Source organism: Pristiophorus japonicus, chromosome 9, assembly GCF_044704955.1.
Source record: "Pristiophorus japonicus isolate sPriJap1 chromosome 9, sPriJap1.hap1, whole genome shotgun sequence".
In the NCBI taxonomy this organism is placed as follows: domain Eukaryota; kingdom Metazoa; phylum Chordata; class Chondrichthyes; family Pristiophoridae; genus Pristiophorus; species Pristiophorus japonicus.
Genome location: NC_091985.1, coordinates 76530863 through 76546027, shown reverse-complemented (window position 1 = coordinate 76546027; position 15165 = coordinate 76530863). Strand labels below are relative to the sequence as shown.

At 41.1% G+C, this 15165-nt stretch overlaps 1 protein-coding gene across 6 annotated transcripts in view; it reads left to right on the top strand.

Annotated features, from left to right (window-relative positions):
- rps6kc1 (ribosomal protein S6 kinase polypeptide 1) overlaps positions 1 to 7165 on the top strand; it is a 221421-nt gene extending 214256 nt beyond the window's left edge. For 2 of the 6 annotated variants that reach the window (XM_070889471.1, XM_070889475.1), the window contains 3 exons: positions 851 to 933; positions 1029 to 1124; positions 6572 to 7165. In XM_070889471.1, the coding sequence (XP_070745572.1) occupies positions 851 to 933; positions 1029 to 1124; positions 6572 to 6682 (290 nt within the window). In that variant the 3' untranslated portion in view covers positions 6683 to 7165. The other 4 variants (XM_070889473.1, XM_070889472.1, XM_070889474.1 and 1 more) reach the window with 4 other exon arrangements.
- Positions 7166 to 15165: the final 8000 nt, after the last annotated feature.

The window sequence follows — 15165 nt, the reverse complement described above, 5'->3', positions numbered from 1 at the left end:
GATGACCTTTTGGGGATTCATCTACTTTTTTTTCCATGCCCAGTGCAAAAGACCTTGCTCCCTACGTGTATAAGTATGACAAAGCATCTGATAATGCAATGTGTCGATGTGAACAGTAAACTTACACTGCTGTTAAGCTCACTGCAATTAAAACAAGAGGCCTACCCCAGAATTAAAGCAAGACATTTTGGAGGTTCTCAGACAAATGCAATACTTTATATTTATGTGCAATTAACAAAGAAAAACACTATGAATACATTAGTGTTTAACCTATGACCACTTTGCATGCTTCTAGTGCTTTCCCTCTATGCAGTAGAGCAAAACAGTCCTTTCACTTCAAAGGAACAATTTTTTTTAACTAAACCATGGAAACACCAATTTAGTCAGACACATTTGAATCTTAAGTAAATGAAACCAGTATTTCAACTAATAGGGCAGTTGCACCATACAGTTTGTGGTGATGCAGAATAGTTTCTTGCATGCAAGAATGCCATGAGCTTTCTTTTTCCTGGCCTGAGTCAAATACACTGCCAGCAGTATAACTTACATTCATTTCTCGGGGTCCTGTCCGAAGGTAATGGTGTGTGTGGGTAGGAGGAGAAGCCATTGCTGGAGATGCTTTGCTACGTTCAGATAGATAAGAGTGGAATCAAGCGAAAGCAGTCCCTTTAAGCTGGACAACGGAAGAGCGGTGTTGGAATAGGACATGGCATCAGGCAACATTATGGTGCAAAGATATTTTATTTGGGCAAAAGAGCCTCCTAACTGAACCTAATGGGAATTCAGGCATCTAAAAACTGTATTAAAGCACTGTATATTAAACTGTAAATTAATTATTTTCTGCATTTAGAGGTTGGTGGGATAGCAGAAGAAACTGAAGCTTGTGACTGGTGGAGCCTAGGTGCAATATTGTTTGAACTCTTGACTGGAAAAGTGAGTATAGAAGGGTTGTGATCTGCAGTGCATATTTGAATTTTAAGTATGTCGAAATAATATTCAATGATGGCGACTGATTTTCTTTGTTACAGCCTCTGTTTCAGTGCCATCCAGCTGGAATAAATACACACACAGCTCTAAACATGCCAGATCACATGTCAGAGGAAGCCAGATCAGTGGTGCAGCAGGTAATCTGCTATTATAATAAAATTCTGCAGAATAGAAATATTGAGGATCTGTGCTTTAAAGCAGCAATGCCTTTTTGTTATATGCATATGGAGGAACCGGCGAAGACCCCGGCTCTAGGGGAGTAAAAATCTTCCTATCGTTTCTGTTGTGAGATTTTCTTTTCTTTTAATTTTTCTTTCATCTCCAATTTTCTCTTGTCTCCTCTCTCCTCCCGAAGGCAGTGATTCATGCTGGGCTATGATAACACAGGTATCCTCATCCTTCCTATACCTCATACAAGTGGCCATTCTTTGTGTAAGTTTAGACATGGAATATGAGTTGACAATGGGGATCACAACCGAGCCTGATTCTATCTTCACAGTTTCTAACCAGAGTTACTGGATAACAGTCAGCTGTGATTTTTATCCCCGCCCTCCAACCTACCCCAGAATAATTAAGACCAATTGTAACACCCTTCTCATTGCCCCATTTGAAATCAGCTAGCTCTCACGGGCTGGAGATTGAGTAGGAATGACACAATTCCATAGTATCTTATTGTGAGCATTCTCAATTTTGGGAAGGTGGAAGGTGACAAAATAGACACTGAGTTTGACAACAGAAGTGGCCTGTTTTTATTGTGTGTATTTTTGTGTGTGAAGGGCAGACACTCTGATCAAGCTCAGCGATGCTGTCAGTAATGAAATCACAAGCCAATTATTCAGAAAATGACCCCTTCAGGGTGTATGATACTGTGGAACTGAGTCATCCCTGATCAGTCTCCAGCCTGTTGGATCTAGCTGATCTCAACTGCGCCAATGAGAAGGGTGTTACAATTGGTCCTAATTATTCTGGAACAAGCATTGCATGTTGGGAAGGGGCATGAATGATTTCCTGTTTAAATATTGGTGGACTTTTATTTTGCTCATGGGATGGAGAAGGATTGGAGGATAAACTTAAATAATATGCGAGTTGGATTGTTTGACTGAAGTTTCCTTTCCGTGCACAATCTGTTTAAAATAAGATCTAAGGCAAACCTTGACTGGTAGATTTTGTATCCGTTCAGAAGAAATAAAGAAAGATACAATGCCCGTCATAAACTCTGGTCATCCCAAGGAATTATTTTTGAAATGTAGTCATTGTAAGGAAATGCGGCAGCCAGTTGGTACACAACAAGCATTGTGATAGTGACCAGATAATCTATTTTAGTGATGTTGGTTGAGGGATAAATATTGGCTAGGGAAGAGCTCCGCGACTTTTCTTTGAAATAGTGCCATGGGATCTTTTACGTCCACCTGAGGGCCCCTGTTTAATGTCTCATCCAAAAGTCGCCACCTCTGACAGTGCAGCACTCCCTCGAAACTGGACTGAAGTGATAGCCTGGGTTATGCCCCGAAGTCTCTGAAGTGGGTCTTGAACCCACAACCTTCTGACTCACAGATGAGAGTGCTACCCACTGAGCCACAGTTGACAGACTCTATGCTGAAATATTTAATTTATCAATTTGAAAACCAAGTACTGCCATTCAGAATAAGTTCTATTTTTCTCGGCACACAAAGATTTCTAACTCTTTGGTTCAGATTTTGTGTTTTATTACCCAGATTTCAATAGATGACCAGCAATGTTCCCCACGCAGTGCTCGGGAGCTCCCATGCAGCCGATTCACCAGCTTTTAAATGGGAAGAACTGCGTGTGCACGATATTTTGAATGGGCTCCTTAAAGAGGCCATGCATCCAAAAAAAAATTAAAGAGAACATTGATGACCAATATTTTTGTTTAAATGATTTTGGTGAACCCAACAAGTTAAGTTCTTTTTTGGACGTTTAAAGAAAATTAAAATCGGAACTCCTGCCCAGCTATATTATGCATTTAAAATAAGAGTGGCCGTTTGAAAGAACAGTTTCTTCAGCACAGTTAGGTGAAGCAAAAATGCTCTACCTCTTCTATATAACTCATTAGAATAAATAATTTTGCACACTATAAATGCATTTGTTTGATAGTAGTCAGTAACAAATTAGGCATTCTGGGCTACTGTCTTGTACTGATCAAATACTGTACCACAAATGACTGAACTGCTTTTTCACACACTTTACAGAAAGAACAGCAAGTTGCACTTAACCCAACTGCTAAAGGATAGTTATAAAGATATAGAATAAAAACTTGGATATGCCCCTATTTTGCTCTGGTGCTTATGTTTCTCTTTACAGACGACTCCACTTAAAATTAACTTTTTTAATGTATGGATTTAGTCCCATTAATTTCTGACATTCATTTCCTATTCATAATGAGATGTTCTCCTTATAGACCGTTCGTAGTTGGAAGGCACTGCTGTGACCTTTTAAATACTTAACATTTTATCATCTAGTTAATAATATTTGCTATCTTATGTGTAACTTTTAAGAAAAGTAAATTAATTAAGAATAATTTGCTTCTATCTACACAATTTAGCATAATCTTAAGAGTGAAAATGTCTAATCCTAGTGAAGGCTGGTTGTGTTAAGAGCAAGCATTGTGTTGCTGCAAAGTCCTACTTGGTCTTAAGTGGAATTGGTTATAATTCGATGCACAGTACATGGATAAGCTGTAAATCTTTTTGTTTATAATATTGCATATAATTGAGTATTGAAGGTGGATTTACCATGGCAAGGTTTGAAGTGTTGATAATTATAGTAATCAAAATAGATCATATAACCTCAGATGTAGCGATGACTGGATTTATCTGCACAGAAATGTGATCTCTGGGGAAAAAAGTACAATGTTATAGAGATATTTGCAAAAGTGCTTGGACACAGGGTTGATATCAAATGACTGAAAGATAGCCAATGTGTTTTCAGTCTTTTTAAAATGGATCAGAACCATTTATGAAAGGCAGGTTATGCTGTACAAATTAATGGAACTATGGGAGGACCCAGCAGAATAGGTGATGAGGGTAAGCTGGCGATTATTGTGTGCCTTATCATTGAGAAAATGTTTGATTGGATCTGTCACGGGAATCTTCTTGATGAAAGCCCATGGGATCCAAGACGTTGGATAGAAATTGAATTATTAGTCGATAGATAGGAAGTGTACTGTAGATATCAACTGTAGTAGTTCCAATTGGAGCAGTGAGGTGTCTGAAGAATTGGTTTTGGAACCACCCCACCTCCCCCATTCACTCGTAATCATTAAGAATGACCTCAACAGAAGTAAGCTGACTGTCTAGTTGTGTGAAAAAGGTTGTTCCAAGCAAATGGATGCTGCTCAAAGAAATCTGAAGACGTTTAGGCCGTGATTTCGCCACCCGTGGCGAGTCCGGTGCGGCCCCAGTAGACGCGACCTCAAACCCCGCTCCCGTCTTCATCCCGCCTCCTCCAAGTGATTTTCCCCTGATTGGGCATGTTAAGCCCGCCCTGCGAGGTTCCCGGCCAATGAAAAGGAAGCCGGTCTGATGACAGCATCTGATAATGCGTCATCAGCCGGTTTCCTTAAAGGAGCCATGTCCACATTCATTTTGACAGTTATACTGTCAGTGTTCTACAGCATTGAGCTGCTGCAAACACTGACGAGCATTGCACAGAGATGCAGGGCTGCACCCAGGCTCTCACATGTGCGAGTCACAGCACGCATGGAGTTTCTCTTCCCTTCCAATGGGCGGAGGAGACCTCCCTAGGTGATCAACACAACCTGGTTGCACATTGCACAGGAATACATAAGCAGGGATGTTGTCAGGAGGAACTGGCTGCAGTGGCTCAAACCTTTCAATGATTACAGTCGATCATGAAACGTTACTGAAAGCCACACTCAACCTCATCCTTCTGTGCCACTCATCACATCCCCATCACTCTGCCTTCCCTACCCTACTCCTGCACATGCATACCCACACCAACTTACCTTACACCTCCACCCATCCCTCTCTATCTACGTTATCACTTCCCCATCTCACTGGCCACCCCTCACACTCGCTCTCATCCTTGTCCAATCATTCAAACTAACAACACACAAGGGAAGACACTTGGGTGCTTTAGCGAATGTTCATGTAAAGTTTCTGTTAATGTGTTGTCAAGCATTGAAATCTTTATTTTCACCACTTTGCTGCCTTGGACAGATTTGTGTGCACCTTTGAAAGTGTCTTGGTGAGTTCCACTGAATGGTAAGACATAACACCCCCCGCCCCTCCCCCCCCCCATGGTGATGAGTGTGAAAGGAATGCCTTGGACATTGTAGGGATGCTTTATGGGGTGGTGCCAACCGCATATCATGTGGCAGCCAGGGTGTACAGTGTTAAGTGAAGTAAATCCGGACAGCTGGGGTCCCGGGCAGCCCTGTGTCCCGTGCAGCTTCAGTTGATTGTGGAGAATGTTGGTGTGCCCGATGATGCTGTTATTTGGGCTGATCGTGTTGGGAATCTGAGGACCAAGGTAAGATTTTTTTCAAGGGCACCGATGCTGATGGAATAGATGGCAGATGAGGTTGAGATGACAGAAGTGACCTTTCAATGGTGAGAGAGGTTGTTCCAATGAGGTGACACTGGATAGAGAGTTTGCTCCAAACACTTGCTAGCTGCATAGAGGTCAGTCTGTCTTCCAAATGCAGAAAGCAAGTGCTTCTAATCTTGGAAAGTGAAGACCTATGAAATGGGAGCTTTCATAGACCAAATGCAGCTGTCAAGTTAATGAATCATTCGATGCTGACACAACACCCGACCTACTTATCTGACGTGATCACTGTGCTCCGGGAAACTCGTTAAAAACCTGGTAATATCGTGCTTGACTACCTTTTAACAAAGTTTTAACCATCTAAATTGGCTGACCTGCCGCTTGGTGTCTGGTCTGTTCAGGAATGACAGACCCGACACTTGGGAAACTGACAAGGGGGCAGGTTTACAGCGGGATACTGACCCGCTGTCTTTTTCATTTTGACAACAGACTCGCCTCCAAAACCGCACTCGCAGGGCTGGTAAGATTCTGGCCTTAATGGCTGGGCACATAACAGCAAATAATATTGAAAATGTGAATTAATGCGTATACAAAGTAATGTTATTACACAGTATAGGGAATATAATGGATTGAAATGCATTGAAAAAGATTTGAGTCACCAAGTTAACCAGTTGTTGAAAATGTTTTCACTCAGACATAAAATGATAGTATGGTACAGGTAGTTCCTTAGAATATAAGTCCAAGGATACCACAATGAGACTATGAAGCATAGTGAGACCACACTTGGAGTGAATTGTCCAGTTTTTAATCAGTGATTGAGAGGAATTGCTGTGGACTCAAAGAAAAGTAACAAGGATGATAGTGGGTATTAAATCAATTAATTTTGGAGTTAGATGTTTATTCAATGAGTGAGAGTGTGCTTCAGTTTTTAAAAAATCATGAATGGGATCATTGGGGTCAATATAAATATAGAATGTGTATATTCAGTAGCATCTGTAACATAATCATTTCGACTGCCGGATCTGTGTAATATTTTTGTCTTCCTCATCTTCAGCTTTTGCAGTATAATCCCACTGAGCGGCTTGGTGCTGGTGTGTCAGGTTTTGAAGATATCAAATCACATCCATTCTTCTGCACAATGGACTGGTCCAGAGTAATGAGGTAAAGAACTAATGCAAAGGAGACTTCTTCATTACTGCACTAATCAGGATTGTACTTGAGGGTGTACACTCCATGCCAAATCCCAGGCATTGAGACTGACCTTTCACCGCCTAAGTAGTCAACTGTGTAACTGCTATCGAACAAAAGGAGCAACTAGAATTTTGCAGGATTATTTCATTATGTTTGAGTCTGCATTAAAGGTACTCCGGGCGCTGGGTTCTGGATCATGTCGCAGAATCTGCAATGACTACATTCTGTGAATAAATGTATATAAGATAGGAAGGTACAGCAAGATTGGAAAAACATGTACACAATTCCTATTTATTTATAGAACATAGTTTGTGGTGCTGTAACATATTGGATTTAGCCTGTCACTAATGAGGGTAATTTCTGCTGACTATTGTTACTAATTACTATTCTTATTACATGATCCAATTAATTGCAAGGTATAGATTAGAACCAACTAAATAAAATGGTTTACAAATGACCTACAATGGAAATTTGTGTGTTTTCCTAAACAATATAAAGTATTTTTTTCTTTACAATGTAATTCAAGGATGAATTCCTGATCAAAACACATTTTAGAAATCAAATATCTACATTATTTGCACCAGACCAAAACAAGACGGAACTACTTTATATTTTCACACACACAAGTCAGCCACCAAATTGAGATAGCGTAATCATGCTCGGAATTACTGCAGCTAAGTAATAAGCAGCTTTAGCATCTAAACTCACAACTACCTGTGGAGAATTGATTTTTTAACACATTATCAGCAACTTCCTCTTTTTTTCAGAAATCCTACTTCTGTAAAGTCAACATAAAACTAAGCTAGAATGAAATGTTGTAAGTTGGTAATTTTTTTGTACAAGAACACTGAAGTATTTTGAAACATTCCAGATTAAGAATGAATTCTTCCGAGGTATCTGTTATAATAAAATATTACTCATGTTCAATGCATGAATTGTATTCACAAACAATCCTTTGTATCATTTTGTGTCAGAGTGGGTCTTATAATCTACAAAAATATTTTTTCTAAACATTATATCCATCAAGGCGAGGGATGTCATTGCTGGGATAATGGAACATTTTCCACTTCAGGCACCAAGTATCAGCATCATGAATTCCCAGGTTAAGTACAGTCTAGTTAGAAGCAGAATACAACTCCTACTCTGATCTAAAAATGTGTCTCTGCCCCAACTGCAGTAAGCATCACACTGACATTTTTTATTTCCAAATCGAACATTCTGTGGCCTCTCTTGAGTAAGAATGCCAATTAGTGATGTCACTAGGAACTGTTTAAACTGCCATTTTCACACATACAGCCAGTGGACAGCAGAGACTCCTCCCACCAGTTTTGGGTCTAAGTCTCATAGGTAAAAAACCAATGGGGCCGAAATTCAGGCCCGCCAAAAAGCTTGACGCATTCACCATTTTTGAAGTTTTTATCGCCATCTTGGGAGAGGTCAACACTTGATCGATATTCAGGTCTTTGTCTTTTTTTTCCGAGCGGACCGGAAGGGGGTGGAAGTGTGGCGGTAAGTGCTGGTGAGGGGTGGAAATGGAGGTGGGGCGGATTTCCCGTCGCTATCGCTCAGCGGCAGAGCGGTGGTGATGTCATTGCGCATCTGCGTCACTGCGTATCTCCCCTCTGTTAAAGGGGACAGAATCGGCAAATCGATAGGATCGGCCACTGGGCCACCAGGGAGGGTTTCGGCCGGGGCAGTGGCCTGGCACCCAAGAGGGGGTGCCAGGCTGCCTTTTGACGGCCCGGCCGAACCCGGGAGTACAACAGTCCGGCCGGAATGGAAGTCGGCCACACAAAAAAATAAAATAGAGGCGGCACCCTTGCCTTTAATGGCTGCCGCGCAGCCAGGGCTCACAGAGGGACTACAAGGGACTACAAAAAGCTGTCGGGGGCACCGCTCAGCGGGCATTCGTTTTTTAACCCTGAATATCGATGGAGGTGGCGGGTTCCCGGCTGTGCGCAGACTAATGACGCACCTACAGCCGCTTGGCAGCGGAGAGGCGGAAGTGTGGACCCCCCACCCCCCCGCTGAATTTGGCTGGCGGCAGCCATTCAATTAGAAATTGGCGGCCATTGGATTCCACCGACTGGCCGCCACATTCCGGCCGTAACGGGCCTTATCAGGACCCTGAATTTCGGCTCCAATGTCTTAACTCACTGCAGCACTCCGCCCCCAACGATCAAACGGTCGAATGAAAAATAGTTCCAGTACTTACCAAAGTGAACTGCAGCTCTTTAAAAATAACATTGTCTCATGCAGACCTAAGATGCAAATGTATATTCGAAAAATATAAAATCCCAAATTCAGTTGGCGTGGTAATGCCACACTACAAATGGTTTTAGCATTCCCAAGCTAATGATGGAGATATCAGCCATGATTCCAGCTCCAGCTCTGGAGGGTGGGAATTGTCTACTGGAGCATCATCTCCCACAGCTGCAGTTGATGGAGTTCCAGCCAACCATGAAGGCTTTATGGAATAAGGTTTGTTTAAGTGTGTAGGGGCAGCTAAAGAAGACACAACAGAAACTAATATTTCAATTTGGGTAACTTCAAAAAAAGCTAATTTTACATGCAACACTCAAAAAAAAAATTCTTCTCTCACCAGACTGATCATTACATTTACATTTCCAATGCTTCACCCACTGACATTATCATTCACTTGCATATGCCAGTATATGTAACCTCTTCCAGAACCAGAGAATAATGGGCCATCTTGAAATGATTTTGCACAGAGGCAACATGTATTGCTTCCCTTGGGAGTTTGGCAGTTAAGACTTGGATGTAAAGGTATGTGCAAATGTAGATCATATTCGACTGTAGAGGATCACTATAAAGGTCCACATTTTAATTAACCCTTTCCTTGCCTTAACATATAAGGGTGTTCATATAACTTTGACTACATTCTACTTTATAAATATATATGTCTTTGTTATCCTAATATTAATAGAATATCTACAAATGAATTAAGTGGCAGAGAATACGTTGCAATATAGGTTAAAGTAATGGGCAGATGAAGCATTGGTAATTTTAGCACCAGCAATAATAGTACAGTCTAGGTGTTGATATATCAGAGTATTGCCTTAACAGAGTGGTAATAATTACCCTCAGGGTACTGAAACATTAAATGAGGCTGAAATGAGAAATGCAACTAAATAAATAACTGCATATTCCAATATTTAAAATGCTTTCCACCACCAGTGTTATTACAGTTTGACCAAGGTTTATGGCTACCAACAAAGATATTCACAAAAGATGAAATTCCACATACTATCCTTCGTTTGATTCAAGTTATTTTACAATGACTTGAATTAACATCAAACATGATCCATCAAATTAATTCCTCCTTCATTTCTGTGACTGTTGATTTCAGCAAATCGAGTCACTTAGAAACGTGCCTTCTTTCCCAATTTCATTATCTTTGTGACCTTGGGTAACTTGCATCTTTATGTTTCAGAGCCAGCACCACTAATTACCCTATTAATGACCCATAGACAACAATATCAGAAGGGGAGAACATGTTAATTGTCTACATTTCAAAGTGATAACTGGCCAGTGTGTAATTTTACACAGGCACGTCTGCCAATAAAATTATTGTCATCTGTCTAACAAAAGTCACGTCTAATTTACAACTATAATTAATTTTGCAAGTTTCAATCATTATAACCAAGTTACTGAAGAGTGATTAACCACTATATTCATATTTTATCTTGGCAACCATGGAAATTAAGCAGAACTTCAGTATAAAGTATAGGTTTCCAAATAGGACTTCGCAAAGGGAATTCAGGGGTCATCAGATTTCTTCCATCTGTTATCATTTTTTTATTTGTTGACTTACCAGCATGCTATTTTTATTATACTAATAAAAATTAATTTACAGCAATAATAACTGTTTTTCTTTGGGAAACTGATACTATCTTTCTTTTGAAAACTCAAACAGGTGGTTCCTGAGAGTGAGTCAATATTTGCAGGGAATCCCCAACAGTATGTTTCCCACACAGAAAAGTTTGAAAAAACACTGATGATAAGGGAAGTACCAGATATTTGTGAGCTATCAATTTCCCCCCCACTTCTACAGGTTTGCTAAAACAGCAAGTAAACTATGGAAGGGTAATGAGGTGGTGCAGTAGATTAACACACCTCCAGGATCCAAATATAATCTAGGCCAGATTGATGGGATAAAGGTTTCCTTTCTTTGTGGCTGATTGGGTGCTACATCTATTGAGGCTGGCAATGTCAATCCTCTTCCTAGTGCATATCACAAAATTGTTCAGCAATTAATAATTTAATTCAGAGAAGACGCAAGTGGCCGAATTTTGTGGTCAGAGGCAACCTTTGTTACACTTGCACTTGCACTGGAACTTGCTGTTAGAAAGGCATTTTGACACAGCGGGGCATCCGGGATCTGTGTGAAGAATCATTATTGAACGGTGCAGAGTCTGAAGCAGATGTGTCAGTTAGAATAGTTAATTCAATGTTAAATCAGATATAGAAAGCAAAATAAAAAGAGAGAAAGAAAGAAAAATGTGATTAAGCGAGAGATAAAAGTGAAAGAAATAGTAAAAAAAATTATTTACATTTTTTAAATTTTTTATGACTTATCATGCTATTAAAAATGTGTTTACAATTAAATGGACAAGCCTAACTTTTTTCTGGCAAGTTTAGTGCATATAACTCGAAGACTAAAAAATATTAATAATCTGTGAAAATTGGAGAAGGAAATTATACTATGATTGAATTGGAAGCAGATTCATTCCATTAGCAGGAATGTTATATATATGGTAACAGGTTATGGGGATCCCTTTCCAAATACCACAAATTCATGATTGTTCATGAGCTCCATGAACAATATAACTGTCTTGAGGATTTTGATTGAGGGAGGAATGTTGATCAAGACACTGGGAGAATGCCTTGATCTTTAAATAGTGCCGTAGAACTTTTAATGTCCATCTAAACCACTAGAATAGGCAGACCAGTTTCTGTTTTGCAGCAAAACTAAGTTATTGGGGTAGAAATTTGTATGCTGGGCGGTGCCTAAAACAGGCCTAACGCCTGTTGAAAGACCACATCAAGAATTTGTGGAGGATGAACTAGGCAGGCATTGGGCCTAACTTGTTTAGAGACCCCCATGGCCGCCAACGAGAGTTAGGTGACATTTTTAAAATAAATGTTCTGAGGAGGCGTCACAATCCATCTCTCTCTGCAACGACCAATTTCCATCGATCCTCTGGTCTCTTGATTCGGGCAAGTGCTGATAACGCAAGTCTGGGCACGAAAGCAGGCCCAAATCAAAATTTACCCCATTGTGTAAATCCAGAGTTTGGTCCCGGCCTGACTCCTGAGAGATCCGTGTGACACTTCCTGGAGCATGTAGTCTTCACATTGCTTTGGTTTGACTGAGCATTAAGCCTAAATCCAGTGCAACCTCAAACAAGGTTTAAAAAATGCATACAATTCATTTAAATGTTTAGATACTGCAGACACTGCCTTCTACACTGTATAAACATTTAATATTCAATTACTGCATCTGTGTAAGCAAGCATGTGTACAGCTGTCTACTGAGCAGAAGAATCAGAGTTCCAGGCAGTGTAAACAAGGTACTGTCTGCCTAAGATCAATACTGGCATCTCGAACAAGGCAACACTCCCTCATTACTGCATTGGAGTATCAGCCTAGATTATTGTAATGACTCCAGAGTCTTGTTACTGTAAACTGCCTCAGGTGTAAACCTGATCCAACTTTATTCGCGCCCAAAGTACCCGCGTGACATAGTGCCCGCGCTTATATATCAGTGACTGCGCATACAGCCTGATGACCTCTGACAGTGGCGCCCTCTGGTGCCTGGTGACCCCAAGCATCAATACATAACAACATCCCCCTTTCAAGATCTTATCAGTCACTTTACAAATTAAGATGGTTTGGAACTTTCCGCTCATGAGTTGATCGTCTCAGTTCAACTTTAGTTCTGGCGAGTGTTCTGATTCAGTTGTGACTGAAGGCTGAATAACCGATCATGGGAGTGGTAATGACCACATCAGAGACTGAAGGTCCAGGTTCAGTAATGACAGCAGAGTCCTCTGATGAATGAACATTGGTTGGTTGATCACTGACTGCATCTTCCTCAAATGGTTCCAGTTCATCCATGTGCCGCAGTTTGACCTGATCAACATGTTTCCTGCATGTTTGCCCATTCTTGAGCACGACAATAAACACTCCTTGGCTGTAACAGTAGCGGCGATCCACTTTGGACCTTGACCATAGTTCAGTACATAAACCGGATCCTTGACAGATGTCACGTGACACAGCAGCACGATCATGATACCATTGCGAACTTTGATGTCTGTTTTCAACACGATCATTCAAATCAGGATGAACAAGAGAAAGCTTGATCTTGAGGTTTCTCTTCATCAGTAGTTCAGCAGGGGAAACCCCAGTAAGCGTATAAGGTCTTGTCCTGTAAATAAGCAATATACATGAATCTTCAGTGAACCCTGAGTTACATGATTCATACTTTGCTTGATCGTTTGAACAGCATGCTTTGCTTGACCATTAGAAGCAGGTTTGAATGGAGCTGACCTCACATGTCTAATACCATTGAGTTTCATGAACTGAAACTCAAGACTTTTGAAGCAAGATCGGTTGTCGCTCACAACAATGTCAGGCAGACCATGAGTAGCAAACATGATACGAAGGCTCTCAATAGTAGCTGTAGATGTACTGGATGACATGATTATACACTCTATCCACTTTGAATATGCATCCACCACAACAAAAAACATCTTTCCCAGGAAAGGGCCCGCAAAATCGATGTGGATCCTCGACTATGGTTTGGATGGCCACGACCAACGACTCAGCGGAGATTCTGCTGGTATTTTACTTAGCTGCATGCAAGTATTGCACTGATGCACACATGATTCCAGATCAGAGTCAATTCCAGGCCACCATACATGAGACCTAGCAATGGCTTTCATCATGACAATACCAGGATGAGTGCTATGTAGTTCACGTAAAAAAATTTCTCTACCTTTCTTAGGCATGATGACATGATTACCCCACAGTAAACAATCTGACTGAATGGACAGCTCATCTTTGCGATGGTTGTAAGGTTTGGTCTCATCACACATCTCCATAGGCCTTGCAGACCAATCACCACTGAGGACACAACATTTCACAACCGATAAAATAGGGTCATGACTGATCCAAATCCTAACTTGTTGAGCAGTGACAGGAGTTCCTTTACTCTCAAAAGCATCCATTACTAACAGTAGATCTGCAGGTTGAGGTATCTGCATATCAGGTGTGGGCAAAGGCAGATGACTCAGTGCATCGGCACAATTCTCAGTACCAGATCTATGATGAATAACAATCATAGGCAGACAATGTCAACACCCACCTCTGAATATGGGTCGATGCATTGATATTAATACCTTTGTTTTCTGAAAACAATGAAATGAGTGGCTTGTGATCCGTTTCGAGTTCAAACCGAAGACGAAACAGGTACTGATGCATCTTTTTGACCCCATACACACAGGCCAAAGCTTCTTTTTCTACCATGCTGTAAGCTCTTTCCGCTTTCTTGAAGCATACGCAACAAGTTGTAGCTTACCCGACTCATTTGCTTATTGGAGTACACAGCCAACCCCATGTGATAAAGCATCACAGGCCAATACAATACGCTTACACGGATCATAATGAACAAGCAACTTGTTTGAACATAGCAGATTCTTAGCTTTCTCAAAGGCTCTATCTTAAGACACACCCCCAACCCAGTTGTCGCCTTTTCTGAGTAGCATGTGTAGTGGCTCTAATAAAGTACTCAATCTGGGGAAGAAATTACCGAAGTAGTTGAGTAGCCCAAGGAATGAACGCAACTCCATCACATTCTGATGCCTGGGTGCATTTTTGATAGCCTTGGTTTTCGAATTAGTAGGCCTGATGCCATCAGCAGCAATCTTCCTCCCCAGGAATTCAACTTCAGGTGCCATGAAGACACACTTTGAAGGTTTCAGCCTGAGTCCCACTTTGTCCAGACGATGTTGGACTTCTTCAAGATTATTCAGATGTTCAGCAGTGTCGCGACCTGTGACCAGAATGTCATCTTGAAACATGACAGTTCTAGGAACGGACTTCAGTAGACTCTCCATATTCCTCTGAAATATGGCTGCAGCCGAACGGATTCCAAAAGGACACCTGTTGTAGACAAACAGTCCTTTATGGATGTTGATGCAGGTGAGTTTCTTCGAAGTGCCGACAAGCTCCTGTGTCATATAGGCCGACGTCAGATCTAGTTTAGTGAACGACTTTCCACCAGCTAGCATGACGAACAGGTCATCAGCCTTCGGTAAGGGATACTGATCCTGTTTTGAAAATTGGTTAATCGTAACCTTGTAGTCTCCACAAATTCTGACATTGCCATCACTCTTCAACACAGGAACAATAGGACTGGCCCACTCATTAAAC